The sequence below is a fragment of the Mus musculus genome, chromosome 9 (assembly GCF_000001635.26).
Source record: "Mus musculus strain C57BL/6J chromosome 9, GRCm38.p6 C57BL/6J".
NCBI classification, from domain to species: Eukaryota; Metazoa; Chordata; class Mammalia; order Rodentia; family Muridae; genus Mus; species Mus musculus.
The window spans coordinates 57560944-57588809 of NC_000075.6; the positions used below are offsets into that span (position 1 = coordinate 57560944).

A 27866-nucleotide genomic window follows, 5' to 3' on the forward strand; every position below is an offset into this window, starting at 1 on the left:
AGAACGGCTGCCTTGCTCCCGGAAGTGGAGGGTTTACACTGTGTGCCGCTGGGTCTGAGTGACCAAAGGCAGTAGCGCTCGCGGAGATCACCCGCTGGCCCTCGATCACCATGTCGGCCTTCGACACTAACCCCTTCGCGGACCCAGTGGACGTAAACCCCTTCCAGGTAGAACCCCCAATTCTCAGATTTCTTTAGGGAAAAGGGCTGCGGCCTGGGCCTCTTTCGCCAGAGCCGGGGACGTGGCGTAGGAGGGACGGATCACCTGTCCAATGGGAGAGCGGTATCTGAAGGCTGGCCTATCATAGTTTGTATGGAGGCGGGACTTTGCAACAGGTGGAACTGCGGCAAGGGGGCGGGGCGCTGTAAAGAAGTGGGCACTTAGAGCACCCCGGGTTGTAGCCCATCCGACCGGCCTCTGCTGGAGAAAAGGGCCAAGCACGCGCTTATCCTGGGGAGGTGTCTTAGAGTCAGAAAGGGAAGCAAAATGTTGCTGTGCCATTTCTACAGTCTTGGGGGATCTACCTGTATTGAGTCATCCTAGGAGAAAGGCTCATTGAAACATAATGAGGAAGTAGAAGTCTGTTGGGGTGGAGAAATGTGGAGATAACCCAACACCTAACAGCAACAGCAGTAGCGAAGCAAGCATCTAAAGTACAGGAGAGTCCCTAGTGTTTATCAAGAAGGCTGAGAGAGGGTAGGAAGAGAGGCCAAGCCAGAAAATTACTTATTGGCCAAGCACTTTGTTTGGATTGAGTTTGGGCCACACACTTTGAGGAGAGGGAGGTGAAGGAGCTTGGAGCCCAAGGTACACGGGTCTGACAAATCTGCATGGGTGGTTACCGGCCTGACCTTTGGAACTTTGAAAGAATACAACAGTCTTCGGACCTAAGCCAAAACCTTCGCGTGGAGAACGCAGAGATGCCCAGTTGTCTATGTTGAAGAACTGGAACTCCTTTTAGTGCCAAGGCGCGTTCTACTTCTCCTTTCATGTCTGCCCGAAACCAGTTTGAGGGACGCATGCTTGTGATGACTGGGGATTTATGAGCGCAGCTGTTCCTCCGGTGTTAGTATGTCACCAAGCTCTTGAATTCGTCTTGCTGGTGCTTTATTTTGGTCCTCTACAGCTTCAGCATTTCCTGAAGGTGTTGGAGAAGTCCACTGAGCTTTTCCAGGGTGGGTCCTTCCAAGGGTGGGAGCAAAGCAAAGGCGCCTTGAACTAGATGGTTATACACTCAGGGAGTAGAGTATGACCATCTTCTCTTTTGAAGTTTTGCAGTAATGGGATTGAACCAGAGCTTTGTTCGTTCTAGGCAAATCCTCCACCGCTGTGCATATTGGGTAACACTGAGCCCTTGGATTATTTATAACAGGATCTCTTCATCTAACACAGCCTGGCTCTGAACGCCCTATGTGTCTGTCACATGGTGGTCTTGAACTTGGGGTCCTTCCTCTACCTCCCAAGTGCAGCCATAACTAGCTCGAGCCACCACACCCAGCCAGGCCGAGAGTGGAAATTTTATGCTTCTTTCCCAAGGTGACCTAGCTGATAGGAACCCTTGGGCAGATTTTGGTAGTTGATTCCTTGCTACACTGGGGAGTTTAGAATATATTCTTGTAGCTTAATGCTTCTTGACAGAGCCTTTGCAGGGAACATGTCTCTTACATAAGGCAAACGTTTGCCTCTATTAGTTTAGTGAGGAGAAGAGTATTTGCATTTTTCCTGTTGCTGTCTTCTGCTAACTCCTTTGATTTAATGATAGATTGTTTTATAGTACTGGGGTTCTGTTATGTATAGCAAAAGTCCAGCAGTCTCTGGGAGTGTGTGGTATATATGATGTTCCTCTGTCCGGTTATAGTCTGTCAGAATTAGAAATGCTTTGCTGCTCTCAGGGTCAGCCAGCTGCCCCACTTTGCGGCAGATCTTCTCCAGGGATAACAGAGGGCAGGATTGGGCTGCCCTGGATTAGGAGTAGCTCCTTGAAAGTCTTAAAGTTCATCTCTGGCCTCAGAAATGACTGGGCAAAGTGTGAGTAACTTTAGAAGTAACAAAGCAAGGTCTGCATTGCAGTCAAGTAAGACAGTTTGTCCAGGCAGTCTCAGGAGATGGCAGGACAGGAAGCAGCTTTTGGCTTGCAAACCGGCAACATCTGGAGGGGAATCCTGTGTGGAAAGAAGAGGGCTTGGCTGATGGTGATACACTCCCCCTCATACTGGAATGACTGTTCATCCTTGGCAGGAAGCGGTGTGAGGAGAGGCAGCCTTGTATCTGATGCTGGAGCCCCTTCTGGTCAGAGCTGCCCTCCCTTCCTTTAGGAGAGTGTGAGCTGCTTCCCTATTGCCAGGGCTGGGGCACTGGGAGGGCGTAGGCCTTGGGTGACTAGGTGTGAGTCCTCAGCTTCATTTACTCAGGGTGTTGGCTCAGCGCTCAGGAGAGAGCAGGTGGGGAGGTGACAGACTCAAACTGTCACACCTAGTGAGTCTGGAGAACAGCTTTTCTTTTCTTTTTTTTCCTTTTCCTTTTCTGTCATACCATATCATGGTGGATTACAAACTATACTTACTATTTGGAGTCTGCGGCTGACAGTTAGGGACTGTAAATGTTCTTAGAAGTCTATCCTAGCGTCTTCAGTTCAGCTTTACAAAAGGCAAGATTCCAGTGAGACTGGGACATGCTAGAGTCAACAGAAGCATGCCAGAATTACCCTCACACAGAATTTAGACCTGGGTTGTGGTTGTTTTAAAGATTCTCAAATCTCATGCATATACATTGTGTTAAACTGTCCAGGGGTTATTTTAGGTCAGCTAAGGAAAGACTGTAGTACTGACGCTCTTGTCACTTTTACTGTTTTTTGGAGCCATGGTCTAACTGGCATGCCTGGATCGTGCAGTCCTCTTGCCCCTGGCACCTGAGTGCTGGGAGACCTTGCCAGCGTAGCCTTTCCTTCTTCAATCGAGAGTTCTGGCAGTGGTCATTAAATCAGCATCCACTAAGCTTTTAAACTTTTAAAAGTGTTTTACATTTATTTAACATGTTCTTGCTGTGTTACATGATAGAGGTCAGAGGACAACTTGCAGGAGTCAGTCCTTTGCTCCCACCATGAGTCTCAGGAATCGAACCTCAGGGCTTAGTGAGCTCTCTTGTCCTGAGCCATCTCATCATCAGTTAGTGTGAAGGGATGGAGTAATTTTATCTTTTGTTTTGTTTTGTTGTTACTGAGAATTGAACTGATTTGAGTATGCTACACAAGTACTCTACCTTGAGGCAGTCCCTGAGAGAGAGAGAGAGAGAGAGAGAGAGAGAGAGAGGAGTGTGTGTGTGTGTGTGTGTGTGTGTGTGTGTTGACTGCTTTTGTTTTGAGATGGGATCTTTCTGTGTAGCCCTGGCTGTCCTGGAATTCACTATGTAGACCAGGCCGGCCTTGAACTTAGAGATCTGCCTGTCTCTGCCTCCCCAGTACTGGGACTAAAGGTGTGCTCCTGGCCTCAGTATAGGGTTTTTAAGGCAGTATGTTTAGGCAGTATATTTTGAACTTTTTTTTTTTTAAGATTTATTTATGATTATATATAAGTGCACTGTAGCTGTCTTCAGACACACCAGAAGAGGGAGTCAGGTCTTGTTAGGGATGGTTGTGACCCACCATGTGGTTGCTGGGATTTGAACTCTGGACCTTTGGAAGAGCAGTCGGGTGCTCTTACCCGCTGAGCCACCTCACCAGCCCTATTTTGAACTTTTAAGGTACTCTGTTCTATGGTCAAGTGGGTTTGAGAAATTCTCCCCCATCACATTTTTCATGAACATTGACAGGCCTTGCCAGTTTGGTTAAAGCCCGGAGAAACTCCTCAATTTGACCCAGCATTTCTCAGAGTCGCTCGACCAAGGAACCTATTTCTGCTGACACTCAAAAAAGCCAGTGAAACTCCCATGCATCTTTGAAGTTGATTTCCTTACCCGAGTTATTTTTTTTTTCTGTGTGTGTTCATGTGTATGCAGGTGTGTAGAGGTCAGAGAACTTTTTTTTTTTTAATTGCTATTCCTTGGGCACTCTTCAGTTTTTGTTTTGTTTTGTTTTGTTTTGTTTTTTAGATTGTCTCTTTTACTGGTCTAGAACATGGCTGGCCAGTGAGCTCAGGAATCTACCTGTCTTGGGACTACACAGTGCTGGGATTACAGAAGTGTTTGGCTTAGTGTACATATGTGATGTATGTATGTGTACATGTATGCCACATGTATGCTGGTAGCCAGGGAAGGAGGACACATAAGAAGGAGGCATCAGATCCTTGGAGCTAGAGTTACATACAGGTTGTTGTGAGCCATCTGATGTGGGTGCTAGAAACTGGAAGACCAGCAGGCACTCTTAACCACTCCAGTCCCTACTTCTGGCTTTTTGTTTGGTTTTTAAATGTAAGTTCTAGTCAGGCATGTGGTAACATGCCTTTAATCCTAGAATCATAGAGGCAAAGGCAAGCAGTCGCTGTGAGTTTGGGACCAGCCTTGGCTACATAGTGAGTGTCAGACCAGCCAGGGATATTCAGTGAGGCCCTCTCTCAAAAAGGTTTTAAAAAGGGAGTTCTGGGCATCCAGCTCAGGTTTTCACACCTGCAAAGGCAGCCATTTCCTGATAACTAACTGTCTCCCAGCCCCTTATCCCAATTTGTTATGATGCCCCTGTTCCCTGCGACCCCCCACTTCCGCAGTCCATGAACCCCTTCCTTGTGAATAGGTATAGTTGAGATTAATAGAAAGTGTCCTTCCAAGAAAGATCCCTGAGTGGAAAGTGAAGTCCCCAGAGAGTGGCAGAGGCTTACCAAACTCCTAAGAGGAAGCAGGAAGCTGCAAGCCAAGCCTTAGCGCTTTCACAACCTCCGTGTGCACACCCTGGTTCCTCTGTTAATTGTGGCACATCTGCTCCTCGCCCTCTGGATGTTTGGGTCCCTCGGTTGGAATGATTCCAGGCTGTCTGCTCACAGATGTTTCTCACGAGTCTTGTCAAGTGATGCAGAGGTGGAAAACTAAAAAGAGGAGGCATTGTACCGTCCTCCCCCCACCAGCAGTCCACTAAAAATCAGACCACCCAAGCAAACACCAGGGCTGCTTTTCTCTGAGCATTCTGCCAGATTACAGCAGAGCGGGCTGGGTCCCGGGAGGGGGTGTGGAAGGGGGTGCTGGCGCTGAACAGAGGAAGGCTTTCAGAGCCTGGACTTGCCAAGTCTCACAGTCTCGCTTTCACACATTGCTTCTCAATCTTGGTGCTGTGGCTGCCTCCCCAGGATGCAGAACATTTCCCTCCTGTGTGAAGGATGATGATGACAGCAAAGTGATTTGTGCAAACAGTGACCTGAGGTTCCCTCCATAGACACTAAGGCCTGTGCCACTTCCCAGAAAGGGTCGCCTCCAGCTTGACTGAGATTTGGAAATTCTCAGAATCACAAAGAGACCCTTTGAGTTAGGGCGTCATTTATCCCAGGCTGGTCTCTAATTTGCTGTGTAACTGAGGCTGTCCTTGAACTCCTAATTCTTCTGCCTCCATTTCCAGAGTGCTGGAATGTGCGTCCCACCACATCCAGTTTGAGGACCTGGTAGAACTTACTGTAGGACAGGAACATTGTCTTAAGTTTGAAAGTGGGTCTGGAGCCATGGCTCAGTGGTGCAAGAGCACTGGCTGTTCTTCCAGACAACCTTGGTTTGATTCCTAGCACCCACAGACTGTGACTCACAACTGTTTGTAACTGCAGTTCCAGGGAATTCAACATCCTCTTCTGGCCTCCAAAGGGATCAAGCATATGCATGGTGTACAGACATAGAGGCAAAATACCTGTACACATAAAATCTTTAAAACTTTTTAAGGAAAAAAAAACAAAGAAATTTGAAACTAGCAAGAGTGCCACAGCTTAATGCCAACTCCAGACAGCGACCTGGATGGAGGTGCTCCTGCCTTTATGCTTGGCACCTGGAGCCAGGCGGGGGTTAGAACTTGGCTAGAGGTCCAGATGAACTTGGACTCCACACTTCTGTTAAATTTTCTTAGGAGTCGCTGTGCATAGGATAATGGATTGTTCAGAGGATGCTAATATTTAACCAGGATACTCACTTGGGGAGTCCTGACCACAGTGCAAGGTGAGCCTTGGGCCATCGGGCACCCCCTAGCGTTGTTCACACCTTTATGCAGGCCAGAAGCCCTGTCGTTCCCCCTGCTGGTCCCAGAGAGAAGGTACATGAGCTTGTGGTGTGCCGTTGGCAGAGCCGAGCACTAAGGCTCCTGGAGAAGGACAGGTGAGGTGGGGAGGTTGTGGGAGATCTCAGGGACAGCAGAGCCCTGTGCCAGAAAGGGGCTGGGGCGGAAGGCAGAGAGGCTGGCCGACAAGCTGATGAGGGAATTGGGATGAACAGCAAGAACCAAAAGTCACTTCTTTAAGAAGTCACCTCTGTATTCCGTCCGTCACCCAGGGGTTTCTTCAGTTTTAGATCTTGTACTCTGTCTCTGAAAATTGGAGTTTGGGGATCTCTAGAGTTTGAGAGAAAAATGACAGGGCAAGCAAGCTGTAAACCTTGGCAGCCGCCAGTAAGAGGGTCATGGAGAAGAGGAAGACAGCCACGCCTTTTTAGTTAAGCTGGCGTCCGCAACAGTGGAGGTCGGCAGGCGGCCTGTGGTAAAAGCGGGTGGCTTCAGCGAAAATCTGAGAAAGCCCAAAGTGGGCTTTATGCATAAAGGCAGGGACACCTCCATTTGCGCAGCTGTCTGGGGACGGCATTAATCTGTGAGATGACATGCTTAGGTTTTGGCCAGTATTTGAAAGAGAGAAAGAGAAGAAGAAAGAGAGTATTAGGATTTAGTGGGCAGATGTAGCAGCTTCATGGCCGTGGTTCCATCGCAGCTGTTGCTTGTTTGTTTGTTTGGAGACAGGATCTCACTATGTAGCCCTGGCTAGCCTGGAACTCACTGTGTACACCAGGCTGTCCTAGAACTTACCACCTGCTTGCCTCCCACGAGCTAATAAATGTGCCACCATACCTGGCTTTTTTTTGTTTACTTTTTCCATAAGACAGTGTCTCACTTAGACCAGGCTGGCCTGGAACTCAACTTGGAGCCAAAGATGAACATGAAGTCCTGATTCTTCCGTCTCCACCTCTTGAGTACCGAGATTGCAGGCAACACAACCACGCCCAGTCCCTGTCCTCTCTGTGAGCCTGTGGAGTCGTCTGCTGCTTGGGTGACACACCTGCCTGGCCTGACTCTTGAGGATGTCTCTGCCTGGTACCTCTGACTTACCTCAGGCTGTTTCCATTTCCTATCTCTTCCACTTAGGCCTGGTCGTCAGTCTTCTGCCTCTACTTCTGTGGCCTCAGAATAGCATCCTCACACAGTCCTCAGCTCACTCTAGGCTCTGGCAAATATCTCCAGCAGCTTGCATCCACACCTTTCTAGACATGCCAGCCAGATATACTGCACAGACACCTCCCATGTGGTCCAGAATCTACAGAGGTCCTCTCCCTTCCCACACAGCCTGAAAAACCAGTCTCCTGGCAGCCTTTCCATTTTTAACTAGCTTTGAGTTGCTGAGCCTGTGACATCTACCCCAAGTCTCTAGAGTTCCTAACTCTTCCACACCAAGCTGCTATTCCTTAATTTAACCCTGTTACTCAGCAGTCATGACCAGCCGTGTCCTTCCTGCACATTGCATGCTCCTCACGATAACCAGAATGGTCACGGTGTGCCCTGCTCCAACTCCTGTGGCTGTTTTCCTCCTGTCACTGAGGTCAAGTCCAAACTGCTCCAGTCTGGCTCTGCGCCTCTCAGGCTGGTTTCCTGATACTTCTGGCTGTTCTCTCTTTACACTCTCACCTCTAAGCCGCCTTGACCTTCTTCTAGGCTGGAGGTGGTGGCATAAGCTTATAATTCAGCGCTTGAGTAGTAGAGCAAGAGAATCAGGGGACCAGGGTCTTCCTCAAGTAGAAAGAAAGGAAGGAAGAGAGAGAAGGAAAAAGGGAGGAAAGAAAAAGATAAAAGGAAACAAACTAACGAGTCAACGATGCTGTCTTAGGGTTTCCGTTGCTATGAACAGACACCATGACCAAGGCAACCCTTAGGACATGTAAACGGGTTGGCTTACAGGTTCAGAGGTTCAGTCTGTTATCATCATAGCAGGAAGCATGGCAGCATCCAGGCAGACGTGGCACTGGAGGAGTTCTCCATCTCGTTCTGAAGGCAAACAAGAGAAGACTGACTCTCAGATGTCTAGAGGAGGGTCTCAAAGCTCACCCGCACAGTGACACACCTCCTCCAACAAGGCTAATAGTGCCACTCCCTGGACCATCCATATTCAAACCACCACAGATGCAAAACTGGAAACTAAGCCAGATGTGGTGGTGTACACATGTTTATCTCAGCAATCAAGAGGCAGAGGCAGTCAAATCCTGTGATTAGGAAGCAAGCAGAACTACACAGTGAGATTCTGTCTCTAAAAAAGAAAACTAAGCAGATTACCCAAGTACACCCTTCTCATTTCGCTGAACGCAAGCACATTCTTTTTAGAGCGTAGGTAGTCTGATACGGTTAAGGAACACCTGTCTTGACGTTCCTGGCTCCCGTGTGACACTGCTGTCTTTACTGTTACTGGGCTCAGTGTTGATCGGGTTTGATGCTCTGCACTGTTTCTTCTCAGTGGCGAGAATGAGGCTGCTTCTTGGTGGTCCTCACTCAGCATGTTTGGATTGGTTTGTGTAGGGAATGGACAGGTGGAAGGAGGAGAAAGGGGGGTGGTATAAACTGAAGATAGACTGTCCACAGGAGGGGGTCAGGGCCCAAAAGGCGTGAAGCCGAGAACAGTTCCTGTCACCTCTAGAGCACTCGATATCTGTGGCAGGGAGGAGCCCAGAGTATGCTTTGTCCTCAGACAGGTTCTCAAGTGCCTGCTCCCCCCATCCCCCTTTTTTGAGATGGGGTTTAGTTACCATCATGTAGCCAAAGCTAGCCTCAAATCCAAGGCAACTCTCCCTGCTTCAGTCTCCTAAATGCTGGGATTACAGGTGTGGATACCCTGATGGGCCTGTGTGTTTATTTTTTGAGACAGGGTCTCACTGTGTGGTTTAACTGGCCTGGATCTTACTGTATAAACCAGGCTGGCAGGCTGGAGAGATGGCTCAGCCGGTACTGACTGCTCTTCCAGAGGTCCTGAGTTCAATTCCTGCAACCACATGGTGGCTCACAACCATCTGTAATGGGATCCAATGTCCTCTTCTGGTGTGTATGAAAAGAACTACAGTGTATTCATATACATTCAACAAACAAACAAATACATAAATATTAAAAAAAAAAAAACCACCAGGCATGGTGGCGCACGCCTTTAATCCCAGCACTTGGGAGGCAGAGGCAGGAGGATTTCTGAGTTCGAGGCCAGCCTGGCGTACAGAGTGAGTTCTAGGACAGCCAGGGCTATACAGAAAAACCCTGTCTCGAAAAAACAAAAACAAAAAACCAAAAAAAAAAAAACAAAACAAAAACAAAAACAAAAAGCCAAAAACAGGCTGGCCTCAAATTCAGAGATCCATCGAGGATTGAACTTCTGAGTATCCTGCTTCAACATGCGTGCTGACGTTACAGATATGTGTTGTCCTGCCCAGTTTATGCTGTGCCAACAATCAAACCAGAGCTCCGTGCTTGTTAAACAAGCATTTTACCACAATGATCTACATCCCTGATTTTTTTCCTGAACACATCCCTCCTCTAACCCTTGTGTTTTTAGGTTAAAGGGATGCTATCATATGACCATTTGGAAGATGGAGAAGAGCTCACCTCTCCCTCCCATGGTCTTGCTTCATTCTTGTGACGTGTTCTTCTGCCAGCCTTTTTCTTGTGATTACTTTTGACAAAGTTAACTTGGCACTTGTATAACGAGACCTTTTTTGTTTTGTTGTTTTGTTTTGAGACAGGGTCTTGCTATGTAGTCTAAGCTGGTTTTAGATTCACTGTGTATATAGCGGAGGGTGGCTTAATGTTCTGCCAGCCTCATGAGTGCTGGGACTATAGGTGTGTATTCCCACGCCAGACCTGAGGTGTTTAATGTGCTTGTTTGGAGCCTGGGATCAGTCTCACAGTAGGAGCTCAGGTGGAATATAACATGGGAAAGCAGGGAAGTCCCTGAGGCTCAGGCCTAACCAGGAATTATGAAACATACGACGAGAGATTTCCCTCAGAACCAGTAAAGAGGGCCCTTGTAAGCCCCAGCCTAGCCATGCTTCTCCCAGGGCCCTCACACCCTGCCTACGTAGAAATGTTTCTCTTACCTGCTGTTGTCCTTGCCTCCCTGGGCCTTTGCTTTCCTTCCTGCTTTCTTCTGGGAACCCCATTACTCTAGTCTTATTTCTGTTGTGATAAAATACCCTGACAAAGAGCAACTTAGGGGAGAATGGGGTTTATTTCAGCTTATAAAGCCACATTACAGTCCAACATTATGGAGAAGTTAACATAAGAATTTCAAACAGCTCGGTATCACATCTGCAGTTAAGAGCAAAGAGAAACTGATGTATATATGCGTTCTTGTTTGCTTGTGCTCAGCTTCATTTCTCTACTCTTATATAGTTCAGGATCCCCCTGCCTGCCTAAGGAATGGTGCCACCCACAGTGGCTTCCCACATCAATTAACTTAAAATAACCCTCCCACAGACAAACCCACAAACCAACTCAAGTAGACAATATCTAATTGAGACTCTCTTCCCAGATGATTATAAGGTTGAAACAAATTTACAGTTAAAGCTAACCATCTCTCCCATCTCCCTCCCAGCCCTCTGAGGTGTCTCCTGTCCCTCCTGTCAAACACACTGAACCCCACCCAACACACTCTTGGCATTTTGTCTCAGCTACTAGTCCAGACCATGAACTCTTCAGAGGGAAAGAGCTGTGTCCTGCTTCTCTTTGCATGTACTTTCTTCATCGTGTAACTGTTCACACAATGTAAAGAGCTAACTTTAGGAGCTTTTCTTCCCCCTCTTTTTTTTTTTTTTTTTTTTTTTTTTTTTGGTTTTTCAAGACAGGGTTTCTCTGTGTAGCCCTGGCTGTTCTGGAACTCACTTTGTAGACCAGGCTGGCCTTGAACTCAGAAATCGGCCTGCCTCTGCCTCCTGAGTGCTGGGATTAAAGGCGTGCACCACCACGCCTGGCTTCTTCCCCCTCTTATACATTCAGTAGATGGTGTTGTTCCAGTCTGAGCAGCTGAAGAGGTTTTAGATTACGTCTTTGTAGGTGAAACTTAGACCTCACCATCCTTTTAAATAACTGCTTGTCCCACTTACGAGCCAACTGGTGCTCCATGACTAGGAACAGTCGATGCTGGTAACGTGAGTTTTGTGAGTTGGAGAGAAAGCCCATGGTCCTCACTGGGCTCACCAGTGTGATCTTTCCATGAAAGACTCTGCGTGTGTCTTACTAAGGATGGCCCCAGGCTCCAGCTCTTCCAGGTTTAGTAAGGAAGCCTTGCTCACGCCTTTTGGCAATAGGATTCATTCACTTCAGCCACATAGTGATCGATCACCTTCTATTTGTCCCACAGCCTTGCAGTCCCAGGCTTACTGTCCTGTCCCTAGAGTCAGACCTGGATTCAGAGTCTAGCTCAGACACTGCTCTGAGATGTTTTTGTATGTGTGTGGGTGTTTGTCTGTGTGTATGCCTATGTACCGCGTGTCTGTGTGTCCCCGTCCGTCCATCTGTCCTTCCTTAGGATTCAAAGGGGCATCGAATCTCCTGGACCTGGAGTTACAGGTGGCTGTGGGTCACCATAAGGGTGCCGGGGATGGAGTGTGATTCCTTGATTCCTCTGGAAGAACGTCAAGTGCACCATCTCCCCAGCCCCTACTCCAGAGATCTTGAGTAGTTACTGTCTCTACACTGACCTTAGGCTTCTCCATCTACATCAGGGGCACTGGTCTCTTACATGGCTGTGGTAAAGGTTAAATGAGGAAATCTATGGTCGCCTTTCTTGGCAGAGCCATAAAACAAAAACACACAAACTGACCAGAGTCTTTTTTTTTTTTTTTTTTTTTTTTTAGATTTATTTATTATATGTGTGTACACTGTAGTGGTCTTCAGATACTCCAGAAGAGGGCATCAGATTTTTGTTACAGATGGTTGTGAGCCACCATGTGGTTGCTGGGATTTGAACTCAGGACCTTTGGAAGAGCAGTCGGTGTGCTTAACCGCTGAGCCATCTCTCCAGCCCGACCAGAGTCTTTATAGAGTGGAACACAATGACTGTTTCTTCTCTCTTCCCTTCTTTCTTCCGTCATTCCTTTCTTCCCTTTTATGTGTGGCATGTGTGGAGTTCAAAGGACTTCATTCTCTCCTTCCACTATGTAGGTTTCAAGGATCAAACTCAGACTTGGTGACAAGCTCCTTTAGCCACTGAGCCACCTTGTCAGCCCATCAGTACATTATAGACACAAAGAGGAGAAGCTCAGGCACCATGGAGTTGGGGCATGGTTGCACATACCTGTATTCTCATCTCTGGAGAGGACATAGCAGGAGGGTTGAGTTCACAATCAGACTGGGAAAAATACTGAGTTCCAGGATAGCCTGAGCAACACAGGCTTGTCCAAGGGTGGGGTTGTGGGGGGATCTGTAGATAGTGGAATCTTGTGATAAGGAGTTTCTCAAAAATAAATAAATAAAAATAAATTAAAGCAGGTTAAGAAAGGCTGATAGAAGCTGCTGGTGATAAGACACGGTGATCAAGTTTGGGTGAATAAAATTCACAGTAATATCAATATGTGCTGAACCTGGCACATAGTAGGTACTCAAAAAATGTCACCTTCCCTTGGTCCTCCCTCCTACCCTTTCTACCTCCCTCCCTCCCTCCCTCCTTGTCCTCATCTAGTCGCAGCCTCTCTTGAAGCTGTCTACAGCTTCCAGGGAGAGTCCAGCTTTCCTTAAGAAGGAGGACCCATGTATCACAGTGTTTTAGCTCATCTGGTCCCAGGCAAGGCGCCGCCAAGTTCTTAGGCTACTGTTGATCTAAGTACACTAAGAGAAAGAAGCACTAATGTGGCTTTTGCTCTCAAACCTTTCCTGTGATGATGCTCTGCCCTAGGCCCCTCACCAAACCCCAAGGAGCCTGAAGGATGGCCTAGACGCCCCCAGCTGCAGAGCACTCTCACGAGTAGGAACAGGCCACTTAAGATGAGCCTGGTTAGGGTTCCAAGTCCAGACTTTGTAGACAGCAGAAAAGAGGGGGAGCAGGGAGAATCATCCGGACAGGATAGCCACATCTCTGTCATCTCCATCCTACCTCAAGAATCTGCCACCTGACTGTTTTGGGTTTTGTTTTGTTTTGTTTTTAAGATTTATTTATCTTATGTATATGAGTACACTGTCACTTTGTTCAGACACACCAGAAGAAGGCATCGAATCCCAATTACAGATGGTTGTGAGCCACCATGTGGTTGCTGGGAGTTGAACTCAGGACCTCTGGAAGACCAGTCAATACTCTCCTGTTGAGCCATCTCTCCAGCCCCTCACCTGACTGCTGTTGTCATAGAAATGGCATCTTGCCTTGAATTTTAAGCTGCTTATTATGTGCCAGCTCCTGAAACTGCTACCTGAGCTGTCTCTTGGGTCCTATGCCCTGTGGTGACAGGCTAGTAGCCAGTTCCTTGGCTGGTGGGTCTGATTTCAATGACTTGGGCTTCCACTGGCAGGTATCTGCTGCCTTTGAAAGGAGGCAGACCCAGAGCCAGGCCAGCTGGTTCTGAGAAGACTGTTAGGACCAATCCCCATGTCTTTGGGTGACTTCCACTTTGCCACTTTGCCTGAGTTGCAGGAACCACCAAAGCAGAGGTAGATGTCCTGCAGTCAGGACACAGTCTGGTGGCCAAGGCTGGAAGGAGGTGCAGCATTCTTAAGATGAGGCTGTCGAGAGACCCAGTGAATTGCAGTAGCTGCTCTACTCTGGGTGTGGCCCTGGGGCCAGTCAGGCACAGACTTACTCTAGGAGCTGGTGGTCCCAGTGGGAAGATAGAACTGCTGTATAGAAAAGCCAGAGAACACATGGGGAACTGATACTTAGCTCTGATACGTTTCAGAATAGGAAGCCAGCTCCTACCTTCCGGTCCTCAGATAAGTTACTCCATCATGACCAGTGTCTTTTCTACCTGGGAACTAAGCAGTTTGTTCTCTGAGCATCTGTGACACTGACACCGTATTTAAGAATCAGGTCTGGGGCTGGTGAGATGGCTCAGTGGGTAAGAGCACCCGACTGTTCTTCCGAAGGTCCAAAGTTCAAATCCCAGCAACCACATGGTGCCTCACAACCACCCGTAATGAGATCTGATGCCCTCTTCTGGTGTGTCTGAAGTCAGCTACAGTGTACTTACATATAATAAATAAATAAATCTTTAAAAAAAAAACAAATAAAGAATCAGGTCTGCAGGGCTGGTGAGATGGCTCAGTGGGTAAGAGCACCCGACTGCTCTTCCGAAGGTCCAGAGTTCAAATCCCAGCAACCACATGGTGGCTCACAACCATCTGTAATGAGATCTGACTCCCTCTTCTGGAATGTCTGAAGACAGCTACAGTGTACTTACATATAATAAATAAATAAATCTTTAAAAAAAAAACAAATAAAGAATCAGGTCTGCAGAGCAAGGTGTGGCAGTGCACACTTGGAACCCCAGCATTTGGGAAGTGGAATCATGAGGATCATGATTAAGGCCATCCTGGTCTTTACAATTTGAGGCTGACCTGAAGTATATTAAACTCTGTCAGGAAAAACAAAACAAAACAATGTATGTCTGGGAATGAACCGTAGAGACTCAGCCAAGGACAGTCTGTCCTCTCCCAGCTGTTCCTCCAGAGTTCCTGCATGACTCTACAGTAAGACCTGAAGCCCTTAACCATGATCAAGAAAGGGGGAGGTTGCCTGCATGAACTGCCCTTGACAACAAAGGGCCACTTAAGCAAAGAGGAGGGCGGAAGCAGAAGACTAGAAACACAAGACAGACAGTATTCTGCTGATATCGTCTGTTTCTATTTTTTTGAGACAAGATCTCATTATCTTGTTTTATACCCTAATCTGGCCAGGAATTCCTATGTGAGCTGAGGATGGCCGACAACTCTTTGGATCCTGATCCTTCTGCCTCAGCCTGTAGACTGCTAAGACTACAGACAAGTGCCACACTAACTATAAGGGGTTTTGTTCATTCTCTCCCTCCTTCTCGCTCAGGGTTTCTCTGTGTAGTCCTCTGTCCTGGAACTCTCTTTGTAGACCAGGCCAGCATGGAATTCAGAGACCCACCTGCCTCTACCTCCCAAGTACAGCGATTAAAGGTGTGCACCACTATGCCAGGTTTAGAATTTCTTTTTCTTTCTTTTTTTTTTGGGGGGGGGGTTTCGAGGCAGGTTTTCTCTGTGTAGCTCTGGCTGTCCTGGAACTCACTTTGTAGACCAGGCTGGCCTCGAACTCAGAAATCAGAATTTATTTTATTTTATTTTTTAAGGAAAAAAAAGAGAGAGGGGGGACTGGAGAGATAGCTCAGCAGTTAAGAACACCAACTGCTTTTCCAGAGGCCCTAAGTTCAATTCCCAGCAACCACATGGTGGCTCACAGCCATCTGTAATGGGATCCTGTGCCCTCTTCTGGTGTATCTGAAGACAGCTATAATATGCTCATATATATATAAACTAAGCAACTAATTTTTAAAAAAGAAAAGAAAGAAAAGGAAAGGAAACCTTTTTCTGGCTTTTCATCTGAGCCTTTCTCCCTCCTAACAAGTGTGCCTGATTTAATGGTCGGTGTTGGCAGCCAGTAGCACGTCTCCATCCCAGAGCCTTTATCTATCCTCTAAACAGCTAAGGGAATAAAATGCTTTCTGTAGACTAAGAAATAAAACGGGCTTGGGGGCTTCGATCGGTGACTGAACCTCACAAGTACAAGGCCCTGGGTCCCATCTCCAGCACCAGAAAACAGAACAATAAAGAATAAATAGTACAGGAAGGTCTCTACCTCCACCCATTTTAGCCTTCTCCACCCAAGAGGGAAAAAAACCTACCCAGGTTAAACGCTGTGGTCCCCTTCAAATCTGGCACTGAGAGAACCTGTGTTGGGCTAACCATTTCCAGAAAAGGTGAAGGGATTCGGATGAAGAGACTTTATTGCAGGGCAGACCAGAACCCCGGATACATGGGACACTGGATTGCTTGCTGGCCCCTGGTCAGGGCTGTTTCCTCTTGTCAGTATCTAATGCCTTCTTTTCTTCTTTCCAGGATCCCTCTGTGACCCAGCTGACCAATGCTCCTCAGAGTGGCCTGGCTGAGTTCAATCCCTTCTCAGAGGTTGGTGACTATGTCCTTTCTGAGTCCTGTAGTCTTCTGGGAGATGGTGGCATGTGTATCAGTGGGAGGTGCCAGGGTGCCTGTGGCTGGGGAAGATAAGCTCTGGAAAGTTACTGTTCTCATAGGGACAGTCCTAAAGTGGACTTGGGGTAAAGTAAAAGTGGAGGCGTCTCCACTGTGGCTGAAGCTCTTTGGGTTCTGAGACGTGGGCCTCTCTCTTACAGGGTGGTGCAGGGCAGTGCTGGAGAGCCTGCTACCTAGTAAGGCCACAGGGGTGTGGGTTAGAGGTCATGTTGCAGAAGAGAGATCAGATCAGATCCTCACCACGGGTTTGCCACAAGTGGAACCCACTCATTTCCTTCCTTTGCCCCACTCAGACAAATGCAGCGACAACAGTTCCTGCCACACAAGCTCCTGGGCCCTCCCAGCCAGCAGTTCTCCAGCCCTCAGTGGAACCAGCACAGCCAACGCCCCAGGTACTGCTCAGGAGTCCTTTGGCCTCTCCTGTGCAGGTGGGAATCACCCAGGTCCATAGTTGAACCTGCGTTGGGGGCAGGGAAAGGGCCTTCATCCCCCAGGCTGCTTGTAAGATTCTTTGGATCACACTACAGCCCTACTCCTCCTACCCAACCCCCAGCCCCTGGAATAAGCTCTACTCACCAGGCTGGGACCCCTGGTGTCTGCAGAGAACCCCTGTCCTGTTGCACCACTCCAGGTCCTTCCTGGGGCACAGAATCTGCCTGGGTATTTGTTTGTTTGTTTGTGGTGCTGCAAATGAAGTCCAAGGCCTTACAAATACTCTGTCACCAAGCTACATCCCTGGCCCCTCTCTTTTTTAACCTCATTTATTCCTGCCTTCTATCCTATTTGCTTTAGTCCCTTCACTGAGTCTAGTGAACCTTGTCTGCTTGTGCCTAACGCTGACCTCTGTCACCCTCCCCACCCCACCTCCTGACCCCAGGCTTCTCACTGTCTTGGTGAGCATGGCCCACAGTGGAGTTGTGTATTGCAGCTCCCGGTTAGACAGGCCAGCAAGTTTCTGCCTGCCCGATTCCTGGCAGCGGGTGAGCCCTCAGAGAGGCAGACGCTACTAGGAGGAGATAGTATTTCCAGGGACAGCCACAAGCGCAAGCCTTCGAAGGTATGCCCAGTGTAGATGAGCAAGATGAGGGTGGGCTGGGCACCTGGAACCTACCCAGGCTGGGTCCTAGAACCCTGCGAGGTGAGACACTCCCTGTGTGTGGGGTGACTTTATGTTCAGCAGGTATGATGGGATGCAGGGACCCGGCCTCTGTTCCACCCACAGCATAGGGAGATGAGGCTAGGACCAGTTCTAATCCCAGTGCCTGAAGTTCATCTCCCAGGGAGGCAAACTTCACTCTCTGGCGAACTGCTTTTCTGAAATGTGTGCATATGCATACATATGCCTAGTTGTCATTCTGTGAGATGGCCACTCCTGCTCCCCAAAAGAGGACCATAGTCTTGTTCTTCAGGAGGAAGATGGGGCCAAACAGGGGTGACAGCCTAGCTCTGCTCAGCCTCACCCAAGAATCCCTGAACTGCCATTGACAGGCTCTGCCCTTCTGCAGAGGTGACAAAGCTTGGCTGCTTCGTGCCATGAAGGTCAGGCAGGGAAGGGCCACACACCACGGACTGTCCCCAGACATTGTTCAGGAGGGCCTGGGATGCAGCTCCTGGCAGAGTGGAGAGGGAGGTTGCTTTGCTGAGGCTCTGGTGCTGTGGCCTGCCTCGATCTCCTCTGTGCTTTCTGCTGGCAGCCTAGCGTTGTTTCTACTTTGCACACACGCTCAGTTCTTCCCTCTAGCTTCAAGTCTCTGGCTTTCCCGCTTCAGGTTGGGCTCCTGTGCTTTTACCAAAGGACAATACAATTCAGTAGCCTGGACTTCGCCATGGCTGAGCCATGGGAGGTTGGGGAGGGAGTGGAGAGCCCTGCAAGGACTGAGGGGTCAAAGGTGGTGTAAGGGTAGTAGGCAATGGGTCACCTAGGCACTCCCATGGTATTCCTTAATGCTCAAGACACTTTCTTGGGCAGGACTGCCTCAGACCACCTGCTAGCTCTTCCTGCCTGGGTGAAGTGCCTGTGCTGGCCTGCCTGGGCTCACACTGTCTCTTTCTCATTGCTGGCTGTGCCCTGCTCCTGTTCTCTCTAGGCTGTTGCAGCTGCGGCCCAGGCAGGCTTGCTTCGACAGCAGGAAGAACTAGACAGGAAAGCTGCCGAGCTGGAACGCAAGGAGCGAGAGTTGCAGAACACTGCAGCGAATTTGCATGGTAACAGAGACTTTTGGGGTCTAGCCTGCTCTACCTGGCACAAGGGGTACTCTGAACCACCTTCATGGGGGATCTTGCAAAGCTTTTGATTTTGGAAGCATGTTGGTTTGGGGAGCTCAACATAGTGACAATAACTGTAACCCCAACACTAGAGGCAGAGGCAGAAGGATTACTCCAAGTGCCAGGCCAGCCGAGGTTATAATATAGTAAGACAACATCGGGGAAAAAAAGAAAGGAAGGAAGGGAGAGTGCTGGTTCTGGGGTAGAAAGAAGGAAGGCAGAAGTTAAAAGATCAGCAGAGTGGGCCTGACAGATATAAGTTATGTCTGCATTCCTTCCCAGCTCAGAAATTCTTTGATTCCCTGGGCCCACAGTCCCATGGTGTTGCAAAAAACTCCTTCCCAGAGAGAGACCTAAACAAGCTCCCAGTGACAAGATGAGGCACAGTTCCACCAAAGTTTACTCTGTGGAACTGGTTCCTTACAGAGCATGTGTGAGAGGTTACTACAGGAGGGTGGGTGCTCCTCCCCCAACGTTCTGTCCCTGGAAAGTCATATCCAGCAGGGAGGAGGACTTCCCTGTGGTGGCATACATGGGGCCCTCTTCCCTATATGGTCTAGCCGCTCCCCAAGGCTATGTACAACAAAAGCAGAATTACATAGAACTTAGAGTAGGGAGTGGCTGGATGTTTAGATGAGAGTCTCCAGCTCCTCAACACAAGCCTAGCTGGGACTATACTTTTGCAAGAGCGTGCAGTTGAACTCCCCAAGATGGTGGTTGCCTGACTTTTACATGGTTATGATGACAACTCTGGTTATCCTGCTTAAGAGCTGGTCATTAATAAAAATACCTTTTTAAGCCAGTATGCTAGCTCACACCTTTAATCCCAGCACTCAAGAGATAGAAGCAGGCAGATCTCTGTGAGTTTAAGGACAGTCTGGTCTACATTCAATAATAGCCAGGGCTACCTCATAGTCTTGAAAGAAACAAACACGTCATTTAGTACATTTAGCGCCCTCTATTACCCAGAGTAGTTGGGACACGTTATCTTGGAGCAGACCTGTGGGTATCTCTCTGGATTCCTCGTGTTCTCACTTCATGTTCCTTGAAGGCCCCTGAAACTTCTGAACTCTGCTTCTAGGGACTTCTCTGCAAGCTCTGTTTTGCCTATAAACTGGGTGGCTGTGTGCTTGCTTCCGTGCCACTGATGAGGCTGAACCCTTTTTTACACAGTGCGAGACAACAACTGGCCGCCACTCCCCTCATGGTGCCCTGTGAAACCCTGCTTCTATCAGGACTTCTCCACGGAGATCCCTGCTGACTACCAGCGGATTTGCAAGATGCTTTACTATCTCTGGATGTGTGAGTTCCAGGGTGCATTGGCAATGTCTTAAGATCCCGGGGTTTCTTTTGGGCTTTGCTTGCTGGGGTCAAGACCTCACAGACTCCATCCTTCCCAGTGTGTGGGCTAGCACGGGGAGGTTCTTTATGTCCTACCTAGGAACCTGCTCAAAAGGGCCAGCTTTTGAAAAGGAAAAGGGATTTCTGTGTTCCTGAAGAGTCCACCTCCGGAAAGGCTCAACGTGGCTCCTCACAGGCCTCTAGGTTCTTAGCAGTGAGGAAAGACTGCAGCTTCATTGTGGGCCTTTAAGAAAGAGTTAATTCATTCCACAAGAATTAGCCCAGGGTCTGCACCTCATTATGCCTATTCCTGAAACCTAGGTGTTCTGGGCATCTCTAAAGAAAACTTGGTCCCTGTATGAGGTCCTAGAGAAACAGGATCTGGAAGCTGACCTTCCCTTTGTATAGACTGAAGTCCCTATTACTTTTGCAGCCTCCTTCACAACGTGGCCTTTCCTAGGGAGTAGCTTGCTCTGTGGGCAGCCAATCCTCCAGCTGCCTTGGGTCAAGCCACTTGTCTCTCCTTGCTCCTTCCTAGTGCATTCAGTGACTCTGTTTCTAAACCTGCTTGCGTGCCTGGCCTGGTTCACAAGTGACGCAGCCAATGGAACAGCCTTTGGCCTCTCCATCCTTTGGTTTCTGATCTTCACTCCCTGTGCCTTCCTTTGTTGGTACCGACCCATCTACAAGGCTTTCAGGTGAGTGGAGCTAGCACAGGGGTAAGGGTCTGGCTGGTGTCCCAGGTGTAGCTGATAGACCCACCTTCTGGGCCCATCATAGTCATAGTTCAGACTAGAGTAGGAGGGAATTGCCTTCCTCTTCTCAACTCGGAGCAGACAAATTAAGGGCCGTTTGCCTCAGCCTAGCCTGTGCATCCATGGATGAGCATGGGAATGAGAGAGGACTGGGAGCCTCACCTGCTGTTGCACTGTTCTTGGGCAGGCAGGGATTCAGTTGCTGTGAAGAGGGAGTACCCTGCTGAGGGGTGAGGTGATGCTCTGTGGGTGTCAGATACTGTGGCTCATCTTTATGATCTCAGGCATCTGTGGCCAATATATAAGCTTGCTCCTGTGTGCGGGAACAATGTATTTCTAAGACCCCCACAGGGGATTTGGAATTACACTTCATTCTTGATGCTTTTAGGGAAGAAGAGCCAGGAGTATCCAAGAAGGCAGATCCTAGGTTCTGTATTGTTGTTCTTAAAGATGCAGTATTCAAAGCCAGGGATGTAGCTCAGTTGGTGGAGTGCCTACATTGCAAAGCCTGGGTTCTATTAAAGCTCCACATAAAACTGGGTGTGGTGCCACAGGCCTACAGTCCCAACATTTGGGAGAAACAGACAAAGAGGGTCAGAAATTCAAGGTTACATAGGGAATTAAGAGGCCAGCCTGGGCTACAGGAGACCCTTGTATGTAATTAAGGAAACAGCACAGTGGTGGTGAGGAGTTTTAACCAGTTTGTTCCTCCACAGGTATCTTTTCTCCCACCCAAGTTTACACGGTGTGTGTGTGTGTGTGTGTGTGTCTGTGTGTGTCTGTGTGTGTCTGTGTCTGTGTCTAGAGGCCAGAAGAGGGTGTCAGATCCCTTGAGACTGGAGTTAGAGACAGTTGTGACATCTACCGTGTGGATGCTGGGACGCCAACCCAAGCCCTCTAGAAGAGAGCAACTCATGCTCTAAACTGCTGAGCCATTTCTCATTTCTCCATCTTCAGCTTGTGTGTGTGTGTCTGTGTGTGTGTGTGTATACATGGTACCACAGGGCATATAAGTATGTCAGAAGAGAGTTCTCTCCTTCCATCCTGTGGGTTCCAGGATTAGACACAGAGCATCAGTTCCTTCCCTACTGAGCTGTCTCATTGACCCCAGGCCCTCTATGATTTACCTCCTTCTCTCTCCACAGGTCTGACAACTCTTTCAGCTTCTTCGTGTTCTTTTTTGTATTTTTTTGTCAAATAGGGATCTACTTCATCCAGTTGATTGGCTTGCCTAACTTGGGGACCAGGTAAGACCTGAGCCGAGGCTCGGCTTCCTCGCCATTTCCTAGCTCCCAGCAAGCCTGTTTGGACCATGGTGGACAAACGGTGGTGGGTTGTGTGATGAAACATTTCCTGCAACTCACACATCCACTCAGCTCAGATAGGGTATAGCTCAGATAGACCAAAGTAGTGGTACCACCAAAGTCCAGCTTGGTGAACCAACGAGTTTTATTGAGGTTACTTACAAGGATATGGGTGAAGGGTAACTTGCAGGAGCAGAAGTAACTCAAAGGCAGCTGTATCATCAAAGTCCACCCCAGCATGGGTGACAGCACAGCCTGAAGGTAGCTCAGCAGCGTGGAGAAGTGTCCTTTTCAAATGACTCTCTGGCCCATGCTCTCGGGCAGCTGGCCCGGTCTCAGGAGTCCTCCTAGCAGGTCAGCTTGCCTGAGAGCATTCTTCTAGCTTAGTCTCTCTCGTCAGAGGGGAACACTCAGCTTTTATTACCTTCTTTGGCAGGAAGGGGTAATCCCCTTCCTGGTCAACTGAATCCGGTCAACTTCAGGGACTTCCTGAAGCTATTTTGAGTTGTTAGTACACTAGGACGGAGTGTTTTAATCTCCATGGAAACTCTATGCAATGCCTCTCTCCTGGTCCTTTTCTCTTTTGGGGATCCAAGGGGTCAGACCCAGAGCCTTGCACATGCTAGAAAGTACTCTGTCCCTGAGCCACAGCCCAGCTTTCTGTTATTTTACCAAAGTAGTTGTCTTTCCTTGTACTCTTCATTCCAGAGTGTGTAGATGAGAGCGTCTCACTCTGGCCTGGAACTTGCTATAGGCCAGAGTGGCTTCCAATTCATGGTGATCCTCCTGCCTGTCTCCAGAGAGCTGAGAGTTCAGGTTTAAGCACCTTGCCAGTTTGGGTTAGGCCTTTAGGGCTGTGTCTGCCACTGTCTGGCAAGTTCTTGCTTTACTCTTAGTGCATCCTCAGAGAGGCTGATGGATCCCTGGCCTTTGAAGCCCCTGACTTACACATTAGCTCTCTTAAACTCACTATGTAGCCCGAAAATGACCTTGGACTTCTTGTCATTCTGCATCTAGGCGGTACCTGTTGTTTTATGTGGAACTTGGGATGGAATCCAAGTTCTCATGTGTGCTAGGCAAGTACTCTGTCAGTGGAGCTACAGCCTTAGCTCCCGTCTTACTTTTTCTCTCAGGGCCTTGTGATTGCAGAAGGTGGTGTCTGCCTCCCTGGAGAGGTGTCTTGCTATTCTGGAGCATATAGCTGGTTTGAGTTTCTTGGCACCTCGGTCCTCAGTTCAGAGTTAATTGCCGAAAGAAAAGCTGATGGCTGGCGTTTTCTTTTCTATACCAGTGCACAGGGAACATTGCAAAATGATGGGGTTGAGAGCAGGAGTCTGGGAGGGTGGCACTATTTTAGTTGCTTGTCACAGCAGGGAGCACGTACAGAGTGTAAGGAGAGGACTGGCCATCCATCACACTGGCACCCTGAGCCTGAGCACACTGCCGTCCTGCCACCCTGTGACCTTATTCTGTGTCCTAATCCCCACCCTTTTGGTGGATAGTCCAGCTTCATTATTACTTTAAGTGTGGGTGGCCCGTGTCTGTGATCCCAGCACTTGGGAGATGAGGCAGGATGACTGGAAGCTTAAGGTTAGCCTGGGCTATGCAATAAGTTCTGGGCCAGCCTGGAGAACCAGGGTCTCAAAAAACAAATAAGCTGAACATGGTAACACACTCATTTAATCCCAGCACTCAGGAGGGCAGAGGTAAGTGGATCTCTTAGTTTGAGGCGACCCTGGTCTATATAAAAAGATCTAGGATCGCTAGGGTTACATAGTAAGACAGTGGCTCAAAGCAAACAAACAAACAAATAAATGGGGTGGGGTGGGGTGGGGTGGGGCATGCTACAATTAATATTTGCACTCTCGACAGAGTCTGAGGTTTGTGGTCTGGTCCTGACCCTGCCTTCACTGCCTTGAACTCAGTAAGCTCAGCTGGCTCCTGCCTGTTCTTGCCTTCCCTTAGACCTTCTGTGATCATTTTCTTTCCTCTCTGTGTGTATGTGTATGCCCATGTGTCCATGCGTGTTCATGTGGGGTCACATGTATACACCTCAATGTGGAAGCAGAGGTTGAGATTTGTGAGTCAGCTCTCTTCTTCCATTGTGTGTGTTCTGTGGATCAGACTCGGGCTGTCAGATGCAGTGGCAACTCCTTCCCCTGCGGAGCTGCTTCCTGCCTCTGCAGTGCTCTTTGCTGCTTTTGCTTTTAGTGTTACACTTCAGTGTCATGAAACTTACTTCCTGTTTTCTTCTACAAGTTCATTTGTTTGTTTTTTTGAGACAGAGTCTCTCTGTGGTCCTTGTCATCCTGGTTACTATGTAGACCTGGCTGTCCTAGAATGTATGTTCTTCTGCTTCTGCCTCCCCAGTACTGGGGACTAAATGCATGTACCACCATGCCTAGCCTTTCCAAGAGTTTTATAGGTCTTACAATTAAATCTTTGTCCTACTTTGAGTTAATTTTCATGTATGATTAAAGTAAGGATCAGTTGTTCAGATACCATTTGTAAAGAGACCATCAGTTTCCCTTTAGGGTGTTAACAATTTTTTTTAAAGATTTATTTATTATATATAAGTACACTGTAGCTGTCTTCAGACACACCAGAAGAGGGTGTCAGATCTCATTACAGATGGTTGTGAGCCATCATGTTGGTTGCTGGGAATTGAACTCAGGACCTTCGAAAGAGCAGTCTGTGCTTTTAACTGCTGAGCCAACTCTCCAGCCCCAACAATTTTTTTTTTATTATTCCTTGTATTTATCAGGAGACCGGGGAGGGGGAGCATGCATGCCAGGACATGTATGTGAAGGTTCCAGGATAAGTTCTTCTCTTCCACCATGTGGGTCCTGAGTATCAAACTCTACCACCAAGCTTGGCATCAAGTACCTTCACCCACTGAACCACCTCTCTATCCCCTTGGTTTTAGGACCCTAAAAAATAGATTGGGGGTTCTGGAGAGATGGCTTGATGGTTAATAGCACTGGCTGCTATACCAGAGTATCCTGGTTCAATTCCTAGTACCCACATGGCAGCTCACAACTGTGTGTGGCTCTGGTTCCAGGGGATCTGACACCTTCACACAGACACAACAACAATGCACAGAAAAAAAAAAACTGAAAAACAATTTTTTTTAGAATTATTTATTTATGTATATGAGTACACTGTAGCTGTCTTCAGACACACCAGAAGAGGGCACTGGATCCCATTACAGATGGTTGTGAGCCACCATGTGGTAGCCAGGAATTGAACTCAGGACTTCTAGAAGAGCAGTCAGTGTTCTTTTCTCTCTCTTTTTTTTTTTGTTTGTTTGTTTTAAAGATTTATTTATTATTATATCTAAGTACACTGTAGCTGTCTTCAGACGCACCAGAAAAGGGTGTCAGATCTCATTACAGATGGTTGTGAGCCACCATGTGGTTGCTGGGATTTGAACTCAGGACCTTCAGAAGAACAGTCAATGCTCTTAACCGCTGAGCCATCTTGCCAATCCCCAGAAAATAATTCTAAAAATATGTACATCTGGACACTGAAGCCTATGGCATTGCTCTTCCCGCTATTCCGACACTGCTTTGATCCCTGTAGCTTTGTTGTAAGTCTTGACATCAGGTAGTGTGAGAATAATCCCTTTACAGCTAAGGACACTGAGGCTCTGGGGGGTGACAACCACTAACAACTGAGGTGACAGAGTAGAGGCAACAGGCTGGCCAGTGCTCCTCTCGCCAGAGTCCTCTGTGAAAGCCCGGTCTTCCCAGTCCCCCCCCTCAGTCAGCAGCACTGAGCTTTGGGCTGCTCCTGGCAAGGGGCTTGCTGTATCTCCTTTCCAAACCTCACTGGGCAGGAAGACATGACCCCACCTCTGAGACCTCAGGAGAGCTCATGCTGGGCCGGTGTGGGCCTGTCAGCACTCACAGCCTGTTCACTCACAGAGAAAGGTCATTGAACCACAAGGCTCCCTGTGCGGCTGGGAAATGTCCAGGTGGTGGTCAGGACACAGCCATTTGGGAGAAGTGCTCCTCTTGGGGACTTCTGAGTCTCAATCTTACCTCACCTCTGCGTTCTCCTTTTGTAGTGGTTGGCTTGCAGCCCTATCTACGATGAAAAATGGGCCCTTAGCTGTGACCATCATCATGATGGTAGTGGCTGGCTTCTTTACCCTCTGTGCTGGGCTTTCACTCTTCCTCCTGCAGCGGGTAAGTAGGACAGAGCCAACAGCGAACCCCAGTAAAATGCCCATCTCTCCTGGGCAGGCACAAATCTAAATATGCCTTGCTCCTGAAGCTCTCAGGGGCCCAGCACCTCATCCAAGGCTATGGGTAAGCAGCCAGGCAGGGTTGACCCCTCCAGTGGCTGCCACCATACCCTGATGGCTAGGTTTGCTCTGGGCTCTTCTCACCCCAGCCTCCTTCCCTAGGTACACGCCTTCTACCGCCGAACAGGAGCCAGCTTCCAGCAGGCCCAGGAAGAGTTCTCCCAGGGTATCTTCAGCAGCAGAACCTTTCGCGGGGCTGCCTCATCTGCTGCCCGAGGAGCCTTTCAGGGGAATTAGGCTTCCCGACTCTCCTTCCCTGAGCCCTGGCCTCTCTGTCAACTGTCTTCTGAGCTGCACTTTCCTCGGGTGCCTTATGCAGTGACTACACCAGCACAGACCTGGCAGGGATTTGTCTTGTCCCTGCTCCTCCCTCAGTAGTCAGCTTTCTCCTCTACAAGAGGGAAGGAGAGGAAGGGACAAGGACTTTAAAAAAAAAAAAAACACATGGGAAAAGAAAAAATAACAAAGCTGTCTTTCCTTTTCTAATGGTGGCTTGGTCTGATTTTGTCTGGAAGCAATGGGACTGTTTTCCCTGAAAACAAATGGACTCATGTGCTTGGGATCATGGGCCAACCTGGGCTCACTGTACTGGGGATTTTCCACAGGCACCCTGTACTTCACTCCCTCCCTCTACAGGCTCCATGTGTATTGGGTCTCCACAACCTTGCCTTTCATGCTTGGGCTTCCTAAGTCCCCCAGTGGCTCTACTCTAGGTGAGCTGTGTTCTGGGTGGGAGCACAGAAGTCTCCCAAGTCCTCTTCCGGTGAGCTCCTGGTGTTCTTCACAACCGAGTCATGACCCTGTGCCTGCTACGACTCATGTGTGATAGCACCTTGTGCCCTCTGGGGGCCCTCCCTAGCCTCTCTTCAGACTTCTGAATGTACAGTAAGTGGGGTTGGTTGAGACTTGGGGGATGAGGAGGGGACGAAGACAAGTAAGTCAAGTCCTGCCCAGCCTCTACCAGTCTTGTGAGAGGGTAGATGTCTGCTTGTTTTGGCTTCTCTCCTCCCAAGGGACTCTGCCCCTCTGCCTTAGCTTGGCCCCTGCCTATCTTCAGCAATACTCACCTCTTAAAACGCTTAGGGTCTTTTGGAAGAAATCAGTCCTGAACTATGTCCTGCAGGCAGGACTGCCGAGCCTTCTTTCTGAGGGTTCTTCCCACAATGGAGTCTAGGTCCCTTTCTACTTGTCCTGGGGGCTCCACGGGTGTGTCACTGCAGTGGCACCTAAGAAGCCGCTGTGGAAACCTGGACCCTGTGTTTTGTCAGTACTGCGAGAGCTCACCAAGCTGGCCAGTCTCCTGCCCCTGGGAACTGGGGCCCTCCTGAGACTACCCTCATGCTGTCAGCCCTAGAGCCACCAAGTGGTAATGTCAGCCACCGGGGTTTTGTAAACTTCCTGGTATTATTTTCCTCCATGTACAGATGTATATGTCATGTCTCAATTTTTGTGCTTAAATAAAAAGATTTTCGGACAGCACTGGCCCTGAT

General features: G+C 48.6%; 1 protein-coding gene across 2 annotated transcripts; it reads left to right on the forward strand.

The window, feature by feature from the left end:
- Window positions 1-27855, forward strand: Scamp2 (secretory carrier membrane protein 2). Of its 2 annotated transcripts, NM_001378928.1 has the most exons (10): window positions 1-167; window positions 16250-16318; window positions 16696-16794; window positions 17331-17459; window positions 18490-18607; window positions 19841-19969; window positions 20547-20706; window positions 21909-22010; window positions 26137-26257; window positions 26479-27855. In NM_001378928.1, the coding sequence occupies exons 1-10, from the start codon at window positions 111-113 to the stop codon at window positions 26611-26613; spliced, it is 1119 nt and encodes a 372-aa protein (NP_001365857.1). In that variant the 5' UTR covers window positions 1-110; the 3' UTR covers window positions 26614-27855. The 2 variants fall into 2 exon arrangements, with proteins under 2 accessions (NP_001365857.1, NP_073724.1); NM_022813.3 differs by lacking the exon at window positions 17331-17459.
- Window positions 27856-27866: the final 11 nt, after the last annotated feature.

Coding starts and splice junctions, on each gene's coding strand:
- Scamp2 (NM_001378928.1), top strand. CDS start 111: ATGTCGGCCTTCGACACTAACCCCTTCGCGGACCCAGTGGACGTAAAC. Junction 16,319..16,695: donor AGTTCAATCCCTTCTCAGAG/GTTGGTGACTAT, acceptor TGCCCCACTCAG/ACAAATGCAGCGACAACAGT. Junction 16,795..17,330: donor CAGCACAGCCAACGCCCCAG/GTACTGCTCAGG, acceptor TGTGTATTGCAG/CTCCCGGTTAGACAGGCCAG.